Source organism: Canis lupus, chromosome 15 (assembly GCF_003254725.2).
Source record: "Canis lupus dingo isolate Sandy chromosome 15, ASM325472v2, whole genome shotgun sequence".
NCBI classification, from domain to species: Eukaryota; Metazoa; Chordata; class Mammalia; order Carnivora; family Canidae; genus Canis; species Canis lupus.
In genome coordinates this window covers 20,584,618-20,607,414 of record NC_064257.1, presented here as the reverse complement: position 1 = coordinate 20,607,414, position 22,797 = coordinate 20,584,618, and the positions used below count along the sequence as shown (strand labels likewise).

Genomic DNA, 22,797 nt, shown 5'->3' with positions numbered 1-22,797 from the left:
AATTAAGAGTTTATGTTCTTCATAAGAAACCATTCCTAGAGAGTGAAAAGGCAATTCACAGGGCAGGAAAAGATACTGACAAAATGTGTTTCCAACAAAGGACCCTTATCCAGAAAATATGAAGAATTCTTAGAGATCATTAAGGAAAGAGAGTCACCACTCATTAGGAAAGTGAGCAAAAAAGACACTTCACAAGACAGGATATCCAAATGTTCAATTAAATATATGAAAAAATGGCCGATGCCATTAGTCATCAGGAAAATGTATATAATAGCTACAATGAAATCCCATTACACAGAAGGTACGAAGAATTTGTGGCCTCATACTAATAAGGATACCTACTATGAGCAGAGATGTGGAACAGCCAGAGATATACTCAAGGCAGTAAGCAATTTGGTACAAGCATTTGGGAAAACCACAGCAGTATAAAGTTGAGTATATGCATTGTTTATGACCTTGCAATTTCCCTCCTAGGTATTTACCCAACAGACACTATCTCATATGTTCATAAAAGTCATGTACAAGAATTTTCACAGCATTATTCATAAAGCCCCAAACCTTAAACCAGTCTAAACGGGTACCTTAATGGTAGAATTAAAAAAATTAAATTTTGCAGAAACTCATGCTCTGGAATAACATGAATCCTTTAGAATAACCCATCGAAATCCACATACAACAATATGCAAATATATGCAAACATAATGATGGACTTTAAAAGAAACAGAACAGAATATATTTCATAATTTCATTTGTATACAAAGGACAAAATAGGCAAAAATTAATATTGACTTAAAAATTAAGGATAGTGGTTTCTATCATCAGAACTCAAGGGGCGAGGGGCTTCTGGGATGTTGGAAATGCTGCTTCCTCTTCTGCTCTACTTGTACAAGTAGGTATGTTCTGTTTCTGAAAACTCATGAGCTATGTATTTATGATACGCATACTCTTTTGGTGTGTGTTCATTATGCTTCAATACAAACTTTAAAATAACAGTTATAAATGTTTTCTAACAAACTAAATATTTTACTAATGCTTTTCACAAACTTATAGTGAATGACATTACGCTATTATGTTTCTTAAATTTAATAGAAATGTTTAGGACAGTTATTCCATTTTGAAGATCAATTAGTCCATTGTTAACCTGAATTACATGATGAGTATCTACTCATACTTTCAAAAACTGCCTCTTATTTCCTAAAAGTCATCATTTATTTTATGCTCTTGCCCTTTTTCTCAATCTTTGCTTCTACAGTAATAGTTCTTATTCCTCCACATAATCTACAGGAATTACATAAAAGGCAGTAGTATCTGGGTCATTTGGTTCTTCTTCACTTGACTCCTTTATGCTTTGGTTTCCTTGTCTGTAAAGCATGGTGAAGAGTACACACAAATACTAAATGAAAATGCATTTAAAGTACCTCCAACAATGTCTGCCAAGAATTCCTAATGAGTGATAGCCATTATTAGTTGTCTTTCATGATGTACATAATAGACATTGAGAACAGTATTAAAGAATATTTTTAACATTTTACAATGAAAGTTGGAAAAAACTGCAGTAAGCTATGAATTTCACCAAAATTCACATATGTATATGTATTTCTATATTTATACACATCATTCCTATAGCCTATTTTTGAGACATTAAAACATTATAGAATTGTCCTTATTAACTTCTCCTTCTTAGTTGATCTTTGGGTCCTCCATTCATTGAAATGATGACATTTATTATTTCAAGAGGACAGAATTCAGCCCATAACCAAAAAAAAAGTCTCATGGCTCAACTTTATATCAAATATTTATGTTCATAGTGACAAAACAATCTCGAAAGTCAGAAGTTTCAACAAATCTCTTTCAACAAGAGAGAAGCTCTCTTTTACCTATTAAATGAAAAACCAGGGCAGCCCTGGGGGCTCAGTGGTTTAGCGCTGCCTTCAGCCCAGGGTGTGATCCTGGAGACCCGGGATCGAGTCCCACATCAGGCTTCCGGCATGGAGCCTGCTTCTCCCTCTGCCTGCCTCTCCTTCTGCCTGTGTCTCTGCCTCTCTTTTTCTCTGTTTCTCGAATAAATAAATAAAATATTAAAAAAAAAACAGATCCCAGAGTTATACAATAAAATACAACACAGAGTATACAGGAGGTATTTTCAGAGAAGCTAACCGCAATGGTGAGATAAATAAAAGTTCAAATAGCAGGAAGACAGGAGATTCAGAAAGGGTGTGTCTAAGATAAAATGCTATTAGAATTTGAGAAGCAGTCTAATATCTCCATATCCCTGGGAACAGCCTCAGGACTGTTGAACAAGAGAAATTCTCAGGTAGGTTCAAGATCAGAGCGAAAGCTAAGAAGATTTGGTCCCACTTCCCACCTACAAGACAGGGTGCCCCTTGCCCATTCCGAATAGCCTCAGTAAAGAGAAAATGGCAACAGGACATGGTTAGACAGGTGGGCCTTGAGAAAGCACTCCTGGTATATATGAATCCAGAAGTTTCTATGGATCCCAATGGGGTTATGCACACAGGTGGAGAGGACCAGTGTACCCAAAGAGAGTGGGCATTAGGACAAGGTAAATGCAGAATTTGGGCAATGCTAACCAGCCCTGGGTGTCCACACAATGCCCAAAGCCCAAGTCTCGGCAGAGAGTCACACAGCGTGCCCAGCGACCAGGCATATGTGGCTATCTTAGCACTGCACAGCAAGGAAACAGATGGTAGCACGCAAACAGGAGTGGCTCTCATTCCACACCTGATTAGCCTGAGCACACACAAACTTCCCTAAGCACATTGTTTCCACATCCAGAGATACCACTTAATTAATGAGAAAAGAGAAACTTCCTGAAGAAAGGAAACAGCACTTACAAAAAGTTTGACTTTCAAATTACCACACATGTCTTTAATGAGGCTTTCTTAAACAAACAAATAAAAGTCCAAGTTAGGTTTCACCCATCCTCACCAATCTCCTTCTTTACTACTATCAGCAGGAATGGCACTTGAGAACAAGAAGAGATACACTGTAGAAAACACAGAGTTATGTTTTCTTGTACATCTAAGTAGTAAGAAGTAGTGTGTCTTCAAGCCCTTTAAGTAAAACACATAAATTACAAAGTGCTTGGCTGAATTTACTACACTACAATGGATTTGAGATTATTTAGAGGAAGATTCAGACCATACATCAACCTAGACAGAGAAAACTCTATTAACATCCATAAACCCAACCTGGCAATAGCACATGGACATTGTTACTGAATAAAGTGACCTCACCAGTTATGTTCTGACCAGAAAATCGAAGAATGGCAAGATGCTTTTAGGTGTCAGAGCATGACTTGAACATATTCCATCTCCTTACTGATTCTCCAGCACAAAGCTATGGCTGGCTTAACAATAAGACAGATCTTGAGACTTGGATTTGATGTTAAAATCACATTCCTTTTCCTAAGCAGGTTTGTAAGACAACTAAATAATAGTTATCAACAAATAGGACAGCCAGGTCATGGCTCTTATATTCACTTTTTAAGATGAAACTCCTTTAAGACAGTCCATAAATTTTACCAACATACAAAAAAAAGATACTTGTATCAGAAGATCCTCCACTATTCCTTCCGCTAGTAATATGTACTATTTTGTGAGATAGGTTTAGAGACTTATGAGACCACCATTGAATTAGGGTAGGTTTGCTCAAGAAGGACTAGTATACTATACTGGTGTCAAAATTATGAGGATTTTGACCTTGAATCACTGAAATAACTGAAATGTACTAAAATAGAAGAGCCAAAATTTACATCCAAGCAGTCATGGATAAGATCTAGGATAGGTATTTACGAAATATAGACATGATGTAAATCATGAGACAACAGAATAAAATTACAAAAATCACTGTTAATTTTATTTTAGTTCAACAGTTATGTTTAAATTCCTACTGCATGCAAGGCATTGTGTTAGATTCAACAAGTGGTACTGGGAAAACCAGATAGCTGCATGCAGAAGAATGAAACTGGGCCAGTTTCTTACACCAGATATAAAAATAAACTCAAAATGGATTAAAGACCTAAATGTGAGACCTGAAATCATGGAACTCCTAGAAGAAAACATAAGTAGTAATCTCTTTGACACTAACCTTAGCAACATTTCTCTAGGTATATCTCTTCAGGCAAGCAGAACAAAAGCAATTGGGACTATATATATTAAAAAAAACTTTTGCATAATGAAGGAAATCATAAATGAAATAAAAAGGCAACCTACAGAATGCCAGAAGATACATTCAAATGATATATCCAATAGGGCTTAATAACAAAAATATACAAAGAACTTATGCACCTCAAAACTAAAACCCTAAACAATCTGATTAAAAAATGGCCAGAAGATCTGAATAGACATTTTCCCAGAGAAGACACGCAGATGACCAACAGACACATGAACAGATACTAATAATCAGGAAAATGTAAATCAAAGCAATGAGGTATCACCTCAAACTAGTCAGAATGGCTAGTATCCAAAGACAAGAAATAACAAGTGACGGTGAGGATGTGAGGGACGTAAATCGGTGCAACCTGTGTGAGAAACAGTACAGAGGTTCCTCAAAAAATTAAAAATAGAAAGACACTATGATCCAGTAATTTCACCAGTGGGTATTTACCCAAAGGAAAAAAAAACCACTAATTCAAAAAGGTATCTCCCCACATGTGCATTATGTACAATAGTTAAGATAGTGAAGCAATTCGTGTCTATCAATAAATGAATGGATTAAGGTCAATCACTCTATCTATCTATAACTCAGGCGTAAGAAAGAATGAAATCTTGTGACATGTATAGACCTAGAAGTATTACATGAAGCGAAATACCCTAGGATGTCATTTATATGTGGAATCTAGAAAGCAAAACAAAGAAACAAGAAAAGCAGAAACTGATTCATAAATACAGAGAACTGGTTGTTGCCACAGGGGAGCAGGGGGCAGGGGATGGAGATGGACAAAATGGGTGAAGGGGAGTGGGAGGTACAGGCTTTCAGTATGGGATGAGTAAGTCATGGGGATGAGAGGTACTGGGGAAGGACTACAGTCAACGGTACTGTACTAGGAACACAGCTGGTGATTGCACAGTGAGCACAGCATAATGTGCAGCCTTGTTGAATCACTATGTTGTACATCTGAAACTCATGTAACATTGTGTGTCAACGATAATTTTTTTAAAAAATTAAAGACACTGTTTTAGATATCTCAGTGGATGTAAACATGAATCAAATAGGCCTCTCTTTGAAGTAAAGTTTTAAAATGAGAAAATTCATTTCAATCAGATTAGAGAGAACCTTGAAATTACCAAGATTACAGCGGTGCTAGGGAAGATTAATTTATCAACAGTGTCTAGAAAGGATGAGTATCACTTTTATAGCCACAAAATCAAAGCAAACACTACTGTTATACAATCACTCTGAGAAGTTCAAAACCTATGATCTATAAACCTCAGCGAACTGGCAAACACAGTACTCTCTCTCTTGGAGTGTATATCAAATTGAACGGAATCCTGCTGGGAAGACTAAGGTTCTTGGTCTTTCCTAGGAGACTCTTCTCTATTTACCTGGGTTCTGGCCTCTAAAGTAAATTCTATTCTAACAATAGAATTGAACTCATCTACTATTCCAGAACATATGGCAAATATAGGACACATTTTGTTCAACAAATGATAAGGTAGGTACCTCTTTATCCTTTATGCCACAGCCAGGATAAACTGTTCCCAGTGTTTAGTAAATTACGTGCTGTATTAAAAATAGTATGAGCTCATTATTCATTATTTGTAGTAGAGGACAAAGTTCCTGTGTGTCTCCAACTTGACTACTTCCAACAGAGAAATGGTTTTGATTTATTTGGACTAAAATACTTGGGTGTGTAATGGAAGGAGGGTAAGAACTTCTCGCGGATTTCTCCCATTAAATATTCTTGGGCAAACCTGAGAAATTACTCCACAGGATGGATCTTATATTCATTCAGTAGCCTAAGTTCACAGCAAGGAGCAAAATTCATCAGCTTAACTCAGAGCAGTCTTGTTATTTCAATATGGCTGTTTCTATTTATAAAGTTACACAATCCAGTTGGTTCCTTCTTCTTCCTCCCTGTCTGAGACACAGTTTACAAAAAATAAATAAATAAAACACAAAGCTCTCTCTTTCTCTCTCTCTTCTCTCTCCCCCTCTGTCTCTCTCTCACTCTCTCTCTCTCTCTCACACACACACACACACACACACACACACACACACACACACAGAGTCATTACATAATTGCATTGCCAGGAAATCCAAGCATTGCTTTCTGGTGGAGAGTAAAAATCCACACCTTGGCTTATGTCTTACTCATCCTAAATCACATCTGCTCTTGGGGGCACTTTCTCCTGGCTGAAGAATTTGCTCTGAAGTTTTACTACGTTCATTAGCAGGCCGTTTTTGCTATCCTGACTATTCATGTTGTGGTTTTACAGATGTCCTGTAAATGAAAGCCTGCTGCACAACAGGAAGTACCTACTGCCAAGTCCTTTGGAGAGCAGCAACACATTCAACAAGAGGATCCAGGTGGTAAGACATTTGAACAAAAGTCATACACAACCGCACTTGAAAAGAAGAAAGCCAGAGACAAGGCAGACATTGGCCCTCACTCTAACTCGCTGTTCAGCTTAATGGCAGCTGCACCAAATGGGTGTGTGTTCGTGCAAGTCAACGCTGTGACAGGGTGTATATAGGGGAACCTTCCCCTGGAAGGCAACATAAGCTACAAGAGGAACAGAATGAACACAAGGATAAAATGGCAAAGACTTTCTTGCAACTTCTTAAAAGAGAACATTTGATAAAAATCGAATTACTAATTTTCAAGGCTGGAGAAGAGAAAGGGATATATTGGAGCTGTGATACCCATGCTCCATGTAGCATCCTTTCTCCTATTTCAAGCAGAATGAATTGTGGGTGAAGCCAGCGCCTGGGTCGCTCTTTGCCTCAAAGGACTTCTTTCCTGCGGAACCCTCTGCAGCATTCTCTTCCAGCTGGATTTTCTCCTCTCCCTGTTAGTTCTCTAAGCTTGGTTCACAGAGGCCATACAGGAGGGCTAAACGAAATGTGCTTCACGCCTGAGGAAATTAATTTTCTGCCTGGGATAAGGAGGCAAAATGTGATGCAATTCCTCCCTTGATTTTAAACCATTTTGTTATCTTGAAGGCAACTCTCCTTATCCAATAAAAACAGAGAAGGAAACCCTTAAAAAAACATATTTCTGCAACCTAAGATTCTCTCTCACACACACATGCCTCTGATAATTCTGGGTGTAGACAGATGCTCTCTTCCTTTTTGAGCTTCCCAAACATTCTGTCAATGGTCTATTGTTAAAGTGTGGACTTTCTCCCAGACCACATCCTGTCTGTCTTACAGAAAAGCATGCTGCTCAAGGAAGCTCAAAGTCCCGTTCTTTGGGTTCTAGAAAGAACTAGCTGCACATACCTCAAAGTATCACTCCATTCAACTCAGGGCCCACAGGACTCATGCTGGAAATCATCTGATGAACTCACAGCACTAGGCTACCTTTGTTTTATTGACGACTCCAAGTCTTTCACACAAAAGGAAACAGGACATTCATTATTGTCAACACCAGTTAAAACTGTATGGATAAGGAAGGAACAGATGTAAACATCTGAACCTCATTAAAAGGATTACTCATCTTTGAAAACACAACCTCCATAGAAATTATTTCTAATCTGAATAATTGCTTTTAAAGAAAAGTTACACTGTCATGTCCAGAGAACTGACATCTGATGACGAAACCTTCATTAAATAAAGTGATGTTTTAAAATGATTAATACAAAATATATTTTCAACTGCAGAATTAAAATTAACAATTAGAGAATTTAAAAAAAAAAAAAAAAAAAAGTAAAACTAGGGCAGCCCCGGTGGCTCAGCCACCTTCGGCCCAGGGCCTGATCCTGGAGACCCGGGATCGAGTCCCACGTCAGGCTCCCTGCATGGAGCCTGTTTCTCCCTCTGCCTCTCTCTCTCTTTCTCTCTCTGTGTCTCTAATAAATAAATAAAATCTTTAAAAAATAAAATAAAATTTAAAAAGTAAAACTAAAGAGGAAAAACCAGAACATCTGATTCAGAATTAGGGTGACTAACCATCCCAGTTTGTTCTGTACTGAAAGATTCCCAAAACAAGACCTCTGCACTGCTAAAATCAGGGCAGTCCTGAGAAAACCAGCACAATGGTCATCCTAAGTGGACTTAATTAATTTTTTTTATTTTAATGGTTATATATATAAGGTAGGGATAGGAAGAGAAAATAATAACTAAAACCTTCAATAAAAATGTTGAGAAAGTTGTTATATAAATTACATAGGAATGTCTCTATAAATGCCCATAGGAAATATCTCTTTTTACATGTAGAAACAAAGATGATTCTCCAGAGCAAATATTAGCTCAGGCTTTGGGCACTGATTAAAACAGCACTTGCTCAACCTTTATGTATGAGAAACTGGAAAGCTCAGATCCAAAGGCCAGGTTTAACCTTCAGAAACGATGCAAAACATCACAGCATAAATTTGATATGTTTATATATTGCAGCCTGTCCTCTACCATTATCCTTTTCTATTTTTCTTTTCTTCTAGAAATCCCATTTTATTTGCTTATATTTTGAAATCTTCTATATTGTCTATGCTTTTTACTTCTACTAAATCTTTTTTTTTTCAAACAAGGCATGATCTAAATCAGTGGTTCTAAGCTGGGGGCAACTTTTCCCCCCAGAGGACAGACTAAAGACGTTTTTGATTGTCACAACTGGAGGGGGTAAATCTATTCTAAATTAAACAAACATACCTCAAATGTATAATGAAAGTAATGATTATTGGAAATCAAAAGTATGATCATTTCTGTTTTTTCTAGGTAATATTAATTAAAAATCTAACATTGCCATAAAAAGAATATAAATTTCTAGAAGAGTTCCAGTTGCTGCAAGCATATTTCCCATAAAGCTTATCATGTTAAAATAATATCTATATTATATATAGACATATCCATATGTTTATGTATATATATATTATGTATATGCACATACACACTTTGCTTGTGCATGGCAAGTATGCAATAAATAGTTGATAATGGAATAAACTAATTGGATGAATGACTGTCAAAGACAAGAAAAGTCACCTGGGATCCATGATCTATACCTAGAAGGGGTCATTGGAGTAATTTACATTTGTGATCAGCAGCCTAGTTTTAGAATACAATAGGTCTAGACTAAATCAGAGGAAAAGAAGAGAGAGAACATATTGTTGGAGATAATAAACCTTGTGTTCAATGGAAGAAAGAAACACACAAGTGTAGATACCAAAAAGTCAGCCACAGGAAGGAAGAAATAACTATAAAAAGCAGATGGCTTAAAGAGAAAGGAAATGTGAAACACAACCCTCAAAAATATATGGGTCAAAATAATAACATAAAAGGTTTTGGCAAAAATATCACTCTGTAGAAATTCAATCAATCCCCCCCCCAAAAAAAGCACAACAAAATTATAATAAAAATATGAGCATTCAGGGGCACTAAAGAGAAATACATAACTTGTATATTTTCTTGAGTCTAAAAAGTGAACAATTTAAATTGACTCAAAGCTAAACAGTAACCACTGTCAAAGAGAAGTAGAAACCTGAGTAGAAATAGCCCCATATGCACAACTAAATTTAAAGACCAATCAAGTCATTTAGAAATTATCTTGCATTTGCAAAGAGCTTGTTTTACGTACTGTTTCTTAGAGCTGCATACCATGGTCTGAAAGGATTGCTGGGAGTTGCTTCTTTCAATGCTGGTGGGGGCTTTGTCAGGGACCCATTCACACCTTCCCACTAGGTCCTGCTGACAGAGCTACATCCTATCTGCCGGCTGGGAGAGCAGATGATCCCTCCCTCACACAAGGATGCAGTCACCCATTGGACCCCACCTAGTAGCCAGCAAATGCCTCCTTCCTGGGAAGATGCCTGACTCCACCCTGATGCTCTAAACATCCCTTCAAGAATTCACATCTTATACTGCCTTGGCTTTTCTGGAGCTCTGATGGAGACCTTCCAGATCCAGCAGTAGAAGAATGCTACAAACTGAATAGTGAAGCAATTAGAAACAAGCACACAGAACCAAGATAGAGTTGCTTTCAGGATGGGACTTTGGAAGAGCAGATTGGGACAGGAGAAATTGAAGGGGATTATCAAAATCGTAAGGTGGGGGCGCAGCCAGATGAGTCATTAGACTACAGTGAACTTTTTAGATGATACTTCTGTATAGATGCGCCCGGTCAATTTTTTAAAAGCTCAGTTAACTGCAAGATTTTCTTTCTGTACACCTAGTCACGAGTGTAATTATGGTTCTCCACTTATTCAATGTGTTATGTTTAATCCAGAAGACACTTTGGGGGTACTTCAGAATATTTTTAATATGGCAAATTATTGCTTAATTTTGAAAATCTGACAAATTAGGCAGTCTCTGGCTAATTAAATGCTAGCTAATAAATAGTTCACCCAACCATTTCCCTTAATTTCTAGGCACACAGGTAGACTGTAATTCCTAGCCTCTCTTGGGACTGGTCAGAGTCCTGACCAATAGAAGGAAATGGACATTTCCATGAAATTTCTTAGTCTTATGTCTTTCTTAGTCTCTTATATAACCGTACATTTCTCTCTTTCACTGATGGCTGGTTAGAGGTGGGATGATGGAACCACAAGCTGGAAGGAATCTGGTTTCCTGAGTTGTCATATGAACATGTCAGCAAACATTTCTACAAAGGGCCAGAAAGTAAATATTTTAGTCTTTGCAGGCCATATAGTCCCTATTGTAACTCCTCAACTCTGCTGTTACAGCACAAAAGCAACCATAGGCCACATGCACACACCAATGGCATGGCTTTGTTCCAATAAAACTTTACTTAATAAAACTGGGTGCCAGCCCAGATTTGACCTATAGACCACAGTTCATCAAGCCCTCCCTATACAAACAGCTAAATATAAAAGAAAGGAAAATTCCTGCTGCGTTAAGCCACTGAGGCGTTGAGTTCATCTGCTACAGAAGTTAGCATTACTTTAACTAACACAAGGCCATATTGGTAGTTCATGAAATTTTATACATTTCATGATGGAAAACTGTGAATCTGCCCACCTCAGGTTTTCAGTTTTACAAGAGTCCTTCACAACACTGAAATGTAGCAAAAAGTAATGGTCCATTGTTTTGTTTGTTTTCTTTTCTTTCATGGAGATTGCATCATGTTATTTTATTGGGAAAATGGTAAATTTTTGCCAATGCTCTCTCATCTGGTGACTTTATCGGCAAGCAGAATTGCAACATTTTTTAACAAATCATTCCATTTACTGGCAACAGTGGGGAAATCCTGCCATATATTCAATTAATGAACTCTCCCACAGATATTGAATTTCCCTATTGGCCCTAGTGACTAGAAATCCAAAGAAAAGCACTTTTTAAAGCCAAAATGGAGCAAAAATGGGGATGGGGAGGAGAGGAAGAATTAACAGTGAATCTTATCAAAGATTAATTCATAACTTCTGCAAGAATCCATTGTTTTCTTTCCTTTTTTGTCTCTCATTATGTGACTAAGTGTCCACATAGAGATAAAAGAATAACATTGATTTTGACTGTGGTTTATAAATTGTTATGAGAGACAGAGAGAACACTGATATAGGAGTTAAACACACCTAGTTTGAAATTCCTGCTCTAATTTAGCACCAATCTGAGGCTCAGTTTCTATGTATGTTTGATTATATTAATAAACTGGGTACAGCATATCCAGCATATGACAGGTACTCAAAAAGTAATAATTATCACTAGTTTTGTTTTCTTTTAAGATTTTAATTATTTATTAATGAGAGACACAGACACAGAGAGAGGCAGAGACACAGGCAGAGGGAGAAGCAGGCTCCATGCAGGGAGCCCGACATGGGACTCGATCCTGGGTCTCCAAGATCACGCCCTGGGCTGAAGGCAGCACTAAACCACTGAGCCACCCGGGCTGCCCAATTATCACTAGTTTTAATCACTACTTGCTGCCAAGTTCACAAATTATCATTTCCCACTAAACTATAAGTTTTTGTTTGAAGAGAAATGTACTTACCTTCAGGACTTAAAATTTTGTAGATTGCTAATAATTAATAAATGTACCCAAACATCTATTGCTTCTTTTACTAGACTTGTCTCTCTTCCATTGCTCTATAGTTTGGTATTTTAGTCAAAATTTTGCTCTATCACGGTCTTCTTCTCTTCTGCAGTTTTGAACTTCTCTCCCTTTACTGCATCTGTCCATGTTTCATTTCATTATCATCTTTGTCAGTAAAATATAGATTTACTCATGTCATGTTGGCATCCTGCCCCCAACCTCTACATAATAAGTTCAAACAACTTACTGGACAACTAATGGCCATCTTCCCAATGCCTCAACTCAACTTACTCTCTCTTACTTGCATCCCACATTCTAGGATTGCTGAATAATGTATAGTGTTCTAAACAGAGTACAGTATTACACAACTTGGTAAATGCTCGCCTATCTAAAATGTTATTTTTTGCAAATATGTTTGACTAAACAAATTCACCAGTCAGAACATGGCAGGAATGTTATTTTCCCTATGCATGGAGAATTAATCATTGCCTCCTTTGCCCTACTATAAACTCCCACCATTTACCAATTTTTGTGCTAAAATATTAGGTATTTTTATAATATTATATAATAGGTCATGAATGTTGGCTACCAACTATATACTGGGTACTCTGTTGGAAAACAGTTTATATGAAATACCTCATTTATTTTTCACAATAATTTTATGAGGCAGTTTATATTGTCCTCATTTCATAAATGAAGAAACTAAGACTTAAGTACTAATTGGCTCACCAAGGCCAGTGGGTTAGTAAATACTGGAGTATTCTAAAAGGAGAACTGTGCTCAGCACATATCCAGTGCTGCAAACAAGATGAAAACAAGAGCTAAAATGTTAAGCAAAATAATAAATAAATAGGGCAGCCCAGGGGGCTCAGCAATTTAGTGCCACCTTCAGCCCAGGGCGCGATCCTGGAGATGTGGGATTGAGTCCCACGTCAGGCTCCCCGCATGGAGTCTGTTTCTCCCTCTGCCTGTGTCTCTGCCTCTCTCTCTCTTTCTCTCTCTCTGTGTCTCTCATGAATAAATAAATAAAATCTTTAATAACAACAATAATAAATAAGTAAAATTAATTAATTAAAATATTAACCAAGAAGAGATGTCTTTTCAAAAGCTATTTGGTAATCTCTAGGAAAACAGAATAGGAGTCAGATATCAGAAGTAAAGCTAACACAAAGCCTGGGATAGTAACATTGAACACAAACTAACCTTTCAAGAAATGTATCTGCAAAGCTGAAAAGGAGTGATTATAGGAAACAGATCGAAGGAAATAATAATAATATTAAAAAAGAATAGAGCTCTGAAACCACAAAACTTCTAGAAGAAAACATAGGCTGTAATCTCTTTTACATCAGCCTTACTAACATTTCTCTAGATATGTCTCCTCAGGTAAGCAGAACAAAAGCAAAAATAAAACTATTGGGACTACACCAAAACAAAAAACTTTTGCATAGTAAAGGAAACCATCAGTGAAACAAAAAGGCAACCTATGAAATGGCAAAGGATATATGCAAATGATATATCTGGTAAGGGCTTAATATCTGAGATCTATAAAGAACTTAGGCAACTCAACACTAAAAAGAAAACAAACAATCTGATTAAAAAATGGGCAGAAGACCTGAATAGACATTTTTTTCCAAAGGACGTGCAGATGACCAGCAGACACACAAACAGATGCTCAACATCACTAATAATCAGGAGAATGTGAATCAAAAGCAATGAGGAATCACCTCAAACTAGTCAAAACAACTAGTATCAAAAAGACAACAAACTGGGATCCCTGGGTGGCTCAGCAGTTTAGCGCCGCCTTCAGCTTAAGTCATGATCCTGGAGACCCAAGATCGAGCCCCATGTCAGGCTCCCCACAGGGAGCTTGCTTCTCTTTCTTCCTATGTCTCTGCCTCTCTCTGTGTGTCTCTCATGAATAAATAAATAAGTCTTTAAAAAAAAAGACAAGAAAAAACAAATGTTGATGAGGATGTGGAGAAAAGGGAATCCTCATACCCTGTTGATGGGAATGTAAATTGGTACAACCAGTGTGGAAAACAGTACAGAGTTTCCTCAAAAAAATTAAAAATAGAAAGACCATATGGTCTAGTAGAATTATTTTAGTTTGTGCTGGGTATCTACCCAAAGAATATGAAAACACCAATTTGAAAAGATAGATGTTCCCCTATGTTTATTGTAGCATTATTTACAACAGTGAAGTGGAAGCAACCCAAACACCTATTGACAGATAAATGGATAAAGAAGATGTGGTATATATAACAGGATGTGCACACACAATGGAATATTACTCAGCCATTAGAAATAATGAGATCTTGACATCTGCAACAACATGGATGAACTCAGAGGGTATTATGCTAAGTGAAATAAGCCAGCCAGAGAAAGACAAATAACATATGATTTCACTTAAATGTGGAATCTAGAAAACAAAACAAATGAACAAACAAAAAGCAGAAACTGATTCATAAATACAGAGAACTGATGGTTGCTATTGGGAAGGGGGGTGGGGAGATGGGCACAATGGGTGAAAGGGAGTAAGAGGTACAGGCTTCTAGTCACAGAATGAACAAGTCATGGGGATGAAAGACACAGCATAGGGAATATATTTACTGATATTGTAATAGCATTATATCATGACAGATGATAGATAGTGACACTTGGTGGGCATAGCATAAAGTACAGAGTTGTTGAATCATTATATTGCACACCTGAAACTAAGGTAACATATGTTAATTATACTTGAGTAAAAAAAAAAAACAAAAAAACAAAAAACAAAACAAAACAAAACAAAATAATGGCAACCTGAGCATTTTTTGAAGCTGAATCTAAATCACTGTTTCTCAACTAGGTTTATTTTGACCTCTCTCCAGATACGTTTCCCAATATCTGGAGACATTTTTGTTTGTCACAACCAAAGAATGCTACTGCCATATAATCAGTAATAGGGATGCTGCTAAATATTCTATAATAGGAAGACTGACCCCCTACAATAAAGAATTATCAGGTCCAAAATGTGCCAAGTTTGAAAAATCCTGGTCCAAAGGATCTACTGGAGAGGAAGAGATTGAAAAAAAAATATGAGAAAAGAAATAACTGATCAGACAAAATCAGGAAAAAGGAGAAAGGAAGTGGATAATAAAAATGTTACCTTTAGAAAAGCCTTATTAAGAGCTATTAACTTCATTTCAGAGAATACAGAGATTGAAGTTCAGAGAATTTAAGTGACTTCTCTTTTCAGGATGTAGCAGAAGGTTAAGTCAAATCCTGGAGCTCCTAATTTGATGTTCTTTTAACTATGCTGCCTAATACATTAAGTTCAAGGATAATTGTTGGAGATGTGATAGCACGAGCAGGAAACAATTTTTTGCTTAAAAATTAGTGACATATCTATTGATTTTATGTTTTGTGCCTTCCTGTATAGTAAAGAAAAAAACATGTCTATAACAGTAGACAGGTTTAAGAAACTCAGAAGAACATGTTTGGAAAACTGACATCAGATATACATGCAATATTGACATTTGAAAAAGAGCAATAAAAAACATTGTATGAGATTTTCAATAACATATAATCACTTTTAGTTTGCCCAAGCATATTTAGTAATTTCATAGTTTAAAGCATGAGATATAATTCTTTAAGGACTTTGCAAAGCACAAACTAAAATAACAAACAATGGTATTAAGTTGCTACATTTCTATGAATGGTTACTCAAGAGACATAGCTGTACAATATTGAAAAGCTTAGCATTCCACCAGTAGAGAAAATGTTAAAATTCAAGGATCATTACAACATTCTTCCTACCATTGCTACCACAAAGGCAGAAACAATTAAAACGACCATTAACAGTTTAACCGTGAAACTTGGAACATGAGCCATAACTGAAAAAGAAATAATCGTGTTTCTTTAAGCACAAATAAGTAAATGTGCAAGCACAGCAGAAACAGGCAAGGAAGGCGGAATCATCTAGGGACTCGAGGGCTGACCTGTGCAGCTGGAGGCCTGGTGAGCGCTGGAAGTGCTACCATGTGAGCAAGCCAACGGGAGTGTCGACAGTCCTCAGCAATCAGGCATCTTCTCCAAGAAGGAAACAGCTGGAGGCCAGAGCCAGTCATCTACTCTATTGACATCTGTTGCTATAATTCTACCATGGGGTTTCTTTTATTTATTTCTGTTATTTGAACAATTCAGTAGAGGCCCTGTGTCAACTTAATTGTCTTCTGATACTTCTAGGCAATTGGGCACACCAATGATTTATTTGCAATTCACTAGCAGTGTTAACCAAATATTTAAAACAAGCCTGACTAGTCTATGGAGAAGCCAAGTCAATCAATAGCTCTTCTCTCCCACTGACACGGCGAAGTCTTCATTGCCACGGTGTTATTAGTTGGGAGCACTGTCTTCTGGAGGTGCACAGCCTTGGTTCGAATCCCTATTCTAACACACTCTAGCACTGAAATATTGTTAAGTTATACAGCCTCTCTCTGCCTCAGTTTTTTAATCTATGAAATGAGGACAATCACACTGCTTATATCATAAGGCTGTTGTGAGGACTGATGGATGCTCCACGAAGTGTTTGACCCACTATCAGACATACAACAAGCCTCCATAAACATTAATTAATATGCTTTGATTGCTCCTAAATATCATCGCCAGTGTAATTTTCTCTCATTCTTACAAAAGAGCCTTCCCCAATGTCTACCTAATGGAAGTCTGAATCCATGCATACTCTGACCCAAACCTGCTCCTTTCCATAAAAAGTCTCCTCAAATAATAATGATTTACTCACTGGGCATTCTATGCAAATCTCTCCTCCAAGAATGCTTTTTCCCTATCTATGTCTGAGTCCTATCTGTCCATTAAATATCAACTAGTTGGTGAAGTCTTTCCTGAATGTTCCATCCAAGTAGGATTTCTCTCATCCCCGAAATCTGACAAAAATATTGCTCTTATTAGCAATACTATTCATACAATCTATTTGCTTGTCTATATTGCTATTCATATTTTAAAAAAATATTCAACTTAAGGCTTTAAGTATCCTCTGTTTTGAAAATATCAGTGCTAACACCTGTAAATGTAATATTAAGAACATATCTCTACCTTAATTGTCCTTGTAACTGGTAGAGTCAAAATATGAAATAAATGTCTATACTAACATGGACAAAGAGGCCACTACTCTTTCAAGAACTTCCTTCAGACCTTCCTAACTGGATGCAAACGTTCTTTCCTTTTAACCTCCACAACAATTTGTTTACTCTTTTCTTTGACTTTTGAACTGACTGTTAAGAGCTGGTGAGACCTGGGGGACAGGATATAGCTAGAAAAAAATACTGCAATTACATCATGAAGAGAAATTATATTGTAATAGACAAAAACAAATAAAAGCTTTGTAGGAACAAACCTAGATTCGAATTCTGGATTTTGGTACTAGTTAACCATCTGATCTTATGAATGTCTCCCACTCTGAGTTTATTTCTCTGTAAACGTGGATAATAAAGCATTCTTTGAAATGTCATGAGAAAGAAATTAAGAAATTTCCTATAAAGTACCATGTACATGCTCAAGATTATTTTCTATACTAATGTAAAGAATGTTGAGTTTGTATAGGTAATCAAAGAGGGAAAAGGTGAGTGGACCCAGAACTAGAAAGAAATTGAAATGACAATAAAAATGAGAGGTAAAAGAGAGATGGCAGACCAGGCTGGAAAATGAGCCTGGGGAAAGAAAAAAAAGAAGGCTAAGGGGGTGGGCACGCCAGGGGATTTTCAGGAACAAGGATGCCTAAAGCTTAACTGCTTGGGATTTGCTGAGCTGTGACAAAATAGAACTCCCTTTCTTAACTTTAATCTCTTGATTCTTAAGTAACATTTCCAAAGCAAAGTGACTCTCTTCCTCATTTGGATGAATGCCCAGGAAGAATGGAAAAACCAATCCATATGAAGAGAGACATTAGAAAATTCAAAGAAAGTAAGAAATCAGAACAAGAGACAGCTAACGAAAACATAAGTCCTTGAGGAATGGTGATAGAGATTCCAAATGTATGTGGCATGGAATCTGGAACTAATGTTATTTATTTGTTAAAAGACAGGAGACTAAGCACTCTGAACAACTTGGGACACCCAGGAAGGAGACATCTGGAAAACAGTAGCTAGATGGAACTACAATAGAAGAAGAGGTGTCAACAATTAGAGACTGGAAGGGCTGAGTGAAGGAACTGCAAGACAGGAGAAGTAACTAAAGTTATCAAGCTGAAAGCAGGATGGTGAACGTGCTGGATGTACGGGGTAGAGAGCCACAGGAAGAGAGGAGACCAATATGAAACTATTGCAATAACTGATAGAAAACAAAGGCCAATGCATTATGTAACACTTCCACAAATGCTTGTACAACATACAGTAACTACTCTTAACATTTACAGCATTTTATTCCATAGCACAAAAAGGAAGAAAGGTTAGTGACACACAGGTGTTGCTAGAGTGACGCTGGGTGGAGCCCTCAGGAGCCCACTTTGTAAAGGAGGGCTGGGCGTTGCTGACATTTGGGTCCCGAGCAGCTGCTGGGAGATGCAGGTGAGCCCACTGAAGCAGACGGTGGGGTCCCTGCACCTCTGCCAGGCTGCTCATCTGCCATCTATCAAGGAGGGGAGGGGACAACAGTGCTGGATTGAAGACACATTTCTGACATTGTCATATACACATTTGTTTCCCCTAACCATACCATAAGGCTGTTTGGTGCAAGGACTAGCAGAGTATGCCACATAAATGTTTCTTAATGGCAGTCATCTATTGTGGATACTATACATGGTCTCTTTTCCTCAGAAACAGAACCCATAATTTTTAGCTGGGCACATGGCTACCTAGAATAAACGCTATATTTTTCAGTCTCCACTACAGCTACATAGGCCTCGGAATTGTAAATAGGCCAACTGGATGTAGAAGAATACTTAATAAAGCAGGGTGTGTCTTTCTAATAGAACAAAACTCCATTATCTACGTAAGACTGAGAGATGCCACAGAGTGATGGACAAAGGAGAGGGATGGGTTCCCTAGCAATTTCATGAAGTCACCCTTCCAGCCATAGACTGCTTACTTCCAGATATCCTTTATATGAGGGAATGATGCTAGGAAATAAGTCAAACAGAGAAAGAATTATCATATGATCTCACTCATATGTGGAATTTAAGAAACAAGACAGAGAATCATAGGGGAGGAAGGGGAAAAAGAAAATAAGACAAACCATAAGAGATTCTTAACTACAGGAAACCAACTGAGGGTCTCTGGAGGGGTGGGGGGTGAAGGAATGGGGTAACTGGGTGATGGGCATTAAGGAGGGCATTTGATGTAATGAGCACTGGGTGTTATATGCAACTGATGAATCACTAAACTCTACCTTTAAAACTAATAATACACTACATGTTAATTAATTGAATTTAAATTTAAAAAAAGGAAAAAAGAAAACTCCTATGCTATTTATCTTATTGTTATGTTGAGCCTTCTATTTTTTTTGCGGTCAAATCTAATTATCTCTAATACAATTCCCTTGATCATTTCTGCTATTTTCTTCAGTTCTAGTTTTTCAAAGTTTATAAAAATCTTTAAATATACTTTTTTGACATTCAGAAATATTCTGAAATGCTGATAAAGCATTCTTTAAATTTGTTTGAAAAAATTTTTAATCTGATAAGTGGCATGTTAAAAACATCCCATAAATACAACATTGCTTACCACAGAGACTTATTGGAATATCAGATGTGTGATTGATATGTTTGTTAACCAAAGAAATCGACCAAAATTCTACTGAAAACAGTACTTATGGTGTGCAAGTCTTAGGCCAAGGTCATTTAGCAAAATGGAAGTTTGACTAGACCTGCAGATGATAGCTATGGTCCGCAAAGAAAAAGGGACTATCTATTCTTTCCATCTAATCTCAACAGGTCGTTGTGGGTACACAGAACATTAAAACAGAATTATATGGCATTTGCTTTTAATTATTTACATAAAGTCAAATATTTTTAGTATTTCATTGATAATTTATACTTCTCTACTTTTACCGTGAATTGCTTACATTGGACTGAGAACTATCAGCCTTCAGTTAATTAATTTTTAACTTATTTTTCTTGTGTGATTTTCTAATGTTTTCTTAAAACACAAAAGGAATAATATAACCCTAGAGCTATAAGTAAAAATCATTCACTCCAAACCCTCTGTTTCATAGATTAAGTGATCCAAAGAGACTAATGAATTAACTAAATCTTTCTCAGAATAGTTCTTCATTCATTGATTCATTCATTCATGTATTACTCCATTCAACTACTATTTAATTCTTAGGCACAAAGCACTGGGCAGAGGGAGCTGTATCACAGTAGAAATAAGACTTGCCATCGGCATATTTTCAATTCAGTGGCAATAGAAATAAATCATCCAGATAACTAAAATATAGTGTAAATAAATGTGTTTTGAGCATTACTAAAAACAAAAAATCAAGGAGAGGAAAGGAGGGTAAGGAGTAGCTAGCAAAGACTTTGGGGGAAAAGTTGCATTTGCCTGTTCCTTAGGGGATTTGAGCAGGTGGAGATAGATGAATGGGCACTTCAGACAAAAGGGGTGGCTTTCTTTTTAACTTGTAGATTGGATTTCAATATGAAATTTCTTCTTAAATTATTATAAATTACATTTGGGTGGGAAAGTAAAATCAAAGCATTCCTTAAGCCAGGAAGTGAGAACAGCAACTTTGGAAAGCTTGGCATAGTATTAACTATGCTGCATCAAAAAGTGATGTTTATCAGGATACAAATGAATGCCCCTGAAGTTCAGCATCTGAAAGGCCATGCAACCCCTCAGCATCTGGAGAAAACGAATGCAGTATGGCTTAAAAACAAACCAGAAGCCAGGATCCACTGCTCACAAAATACCATAAATTAAATGACTGAAAAAGATGTCAGTAATAAGTTAAACAGTAGGGTTTCAATTTACAAGTGAAAATCCAGACCAATGTGCAATATCAAGGAAAATAATATTTCATTTTTGTTCACATTGCAATGAATTAAGCAGTCTAAGATACATATATTTAAACAGAAAGTGTTTAAAATGCAAATTGCATTTAGAAAAAAGTGATGGCACCTCCATGGACTTTTGACAGATAAATATCCTTTCACAGTGTAATATGCATGGAAAATACGTCCCTTTCTCCATATTTTGGACTAGTTATGGCTATTAGTAATAAAGTGATGTCTAAGCCTAACTAGGCACTCCATCAATAAGTAGTACTAAGTGAGAATAAACATGCATTTTCAGAGAAATCTGCTAATGACTTTTGCTACAACTATAAATCATCAACACACTTTTTACAAAGGCTAAATACTTAGCTTTTCAGCTATATAAACTACTTACATTCTTACACGGGTGATCCTCTATCACTCCCCATTTCACAACATGCTTTATATTCCACCTACAAGGAAATTTGCATTGTAGCTTTATAAGTCTGCAAGTAACCTTCAGCCACTAACCTTACTGTCTTCTGTCTCTTTAGCTTTTTCTTGGAGGGGTTTCTTCTCTCCAAATTCACAGGTTGATTTTAATGTGAGCTGACAAGAAAGCATTGAGCTCTCTGTTTCAGTAAGTTCCAAAGGTCTTGAAGAATAGGGCTGTGACCCAGTAGTGCCAAGATTTGGTATCGGAAGAGCAGTATGAACAGGCTTTGACCCAACAGCTGGCTGCCTCAGTTTTGAGGCAACCCCAAGTACAGGCATGGCTTCTATAAAAGTATCTTCTTGCTGCCAAAGAAAATGCTTCTAACCTCAGTCTGGTAGGCTCCAACTTTAGTATTTCCAGAACAAATAGTTTAAACAAAACTAGCAGTCATCATGATTCAAAAAAAAAAAAAAAAAAAAACTAATAATATAACTTCCAGGAAGAGGCAAAACTTCCCTTCATCTTTAGTTAAGTATCTTTCTTTCTTGCTGGCTTGAATTCTCATATTCTCATCATTCTCTCTCTCTTTCAGCCTCACTCTCTGTTCAGTGAGTCAGTGTCTATGCAATATTAAATACTCCTTTGGGGAGTACACTTTTCTTGAAGGTAACTGCTACAAAGCTCCTTCTCTAGGATTAAAGAGCTCCTAGTTATATATTTTTTTTTTCCCTCCCACTACAGCGATCGGAGTCTGAGCATTAAGAATAAAAAAGTGGAGAGAAACAAAAGGAAAACTGCTCAGTCCAACTGTCAAGGCAGCCAAAAGACCACAATAGGGGAAGGACAGGAGTTCTTCCTGACTTCAGAAATAACCAGCCTACATTCTCTCTTTAAAGAAAATTGTATTTCCCCAGTTAAAAAAAAAAAAGAATGGACACGATTAATGGCCAAAACAAACAGCTGTTAGAAGAACTTTTAGCCCGGAAACAATCTCAGCAATGAAGCTGTTTGTCTGATTTCCAGCTATTTTTCACTACTGACAGCCATGAACCACTGTGCTCATTCTGTTTTATCCCATGAAATTAGGTTAAATTTATGCAATAGTGGAACTAGCTAAAGCTGTTAAACCATTCAGCAGACTACCTGCCTAGGTTATGAAAATATAGTAAATATGGAGAGCAAGACACTAGATAGATAGTAATTATTGTTTCTAAATTTAATAATGATAAT

The 22,797-nt window shown here is 36.9% G+C and overlaps 1 protein-coding gene across 7 annotated transcripts in view; it reads right to left on the bottom strand.

The window, feature by feature from the left end:
• The window catches only part of NAV3 (neuron navigator 3), a 356,255-nt gene extending 333,864 nt beyond the window's left edge, over nucleotides 1-22,391 (bottom strand). For all 7 annotated transcript variants that reach the window (XM_025438781.3, XM_025438782.3, XM_025438783.3 and 4 more), the window contains exon 1: nucleotides 21,663-22,391. In XM_025438781.3, the coding sequence (XP_025294566.3) occupies nucleotides 21,663-21,905 (243 nt within the window). In that variant the 5' untranslated portion in view covers nucleotides 21,906-22,391. The remainder of the gene's footprint in view (nucleotides 1-21,662) is intronic.
• Nucleotides 22,392-22,797: the final 406 nt, after the last annotated feature.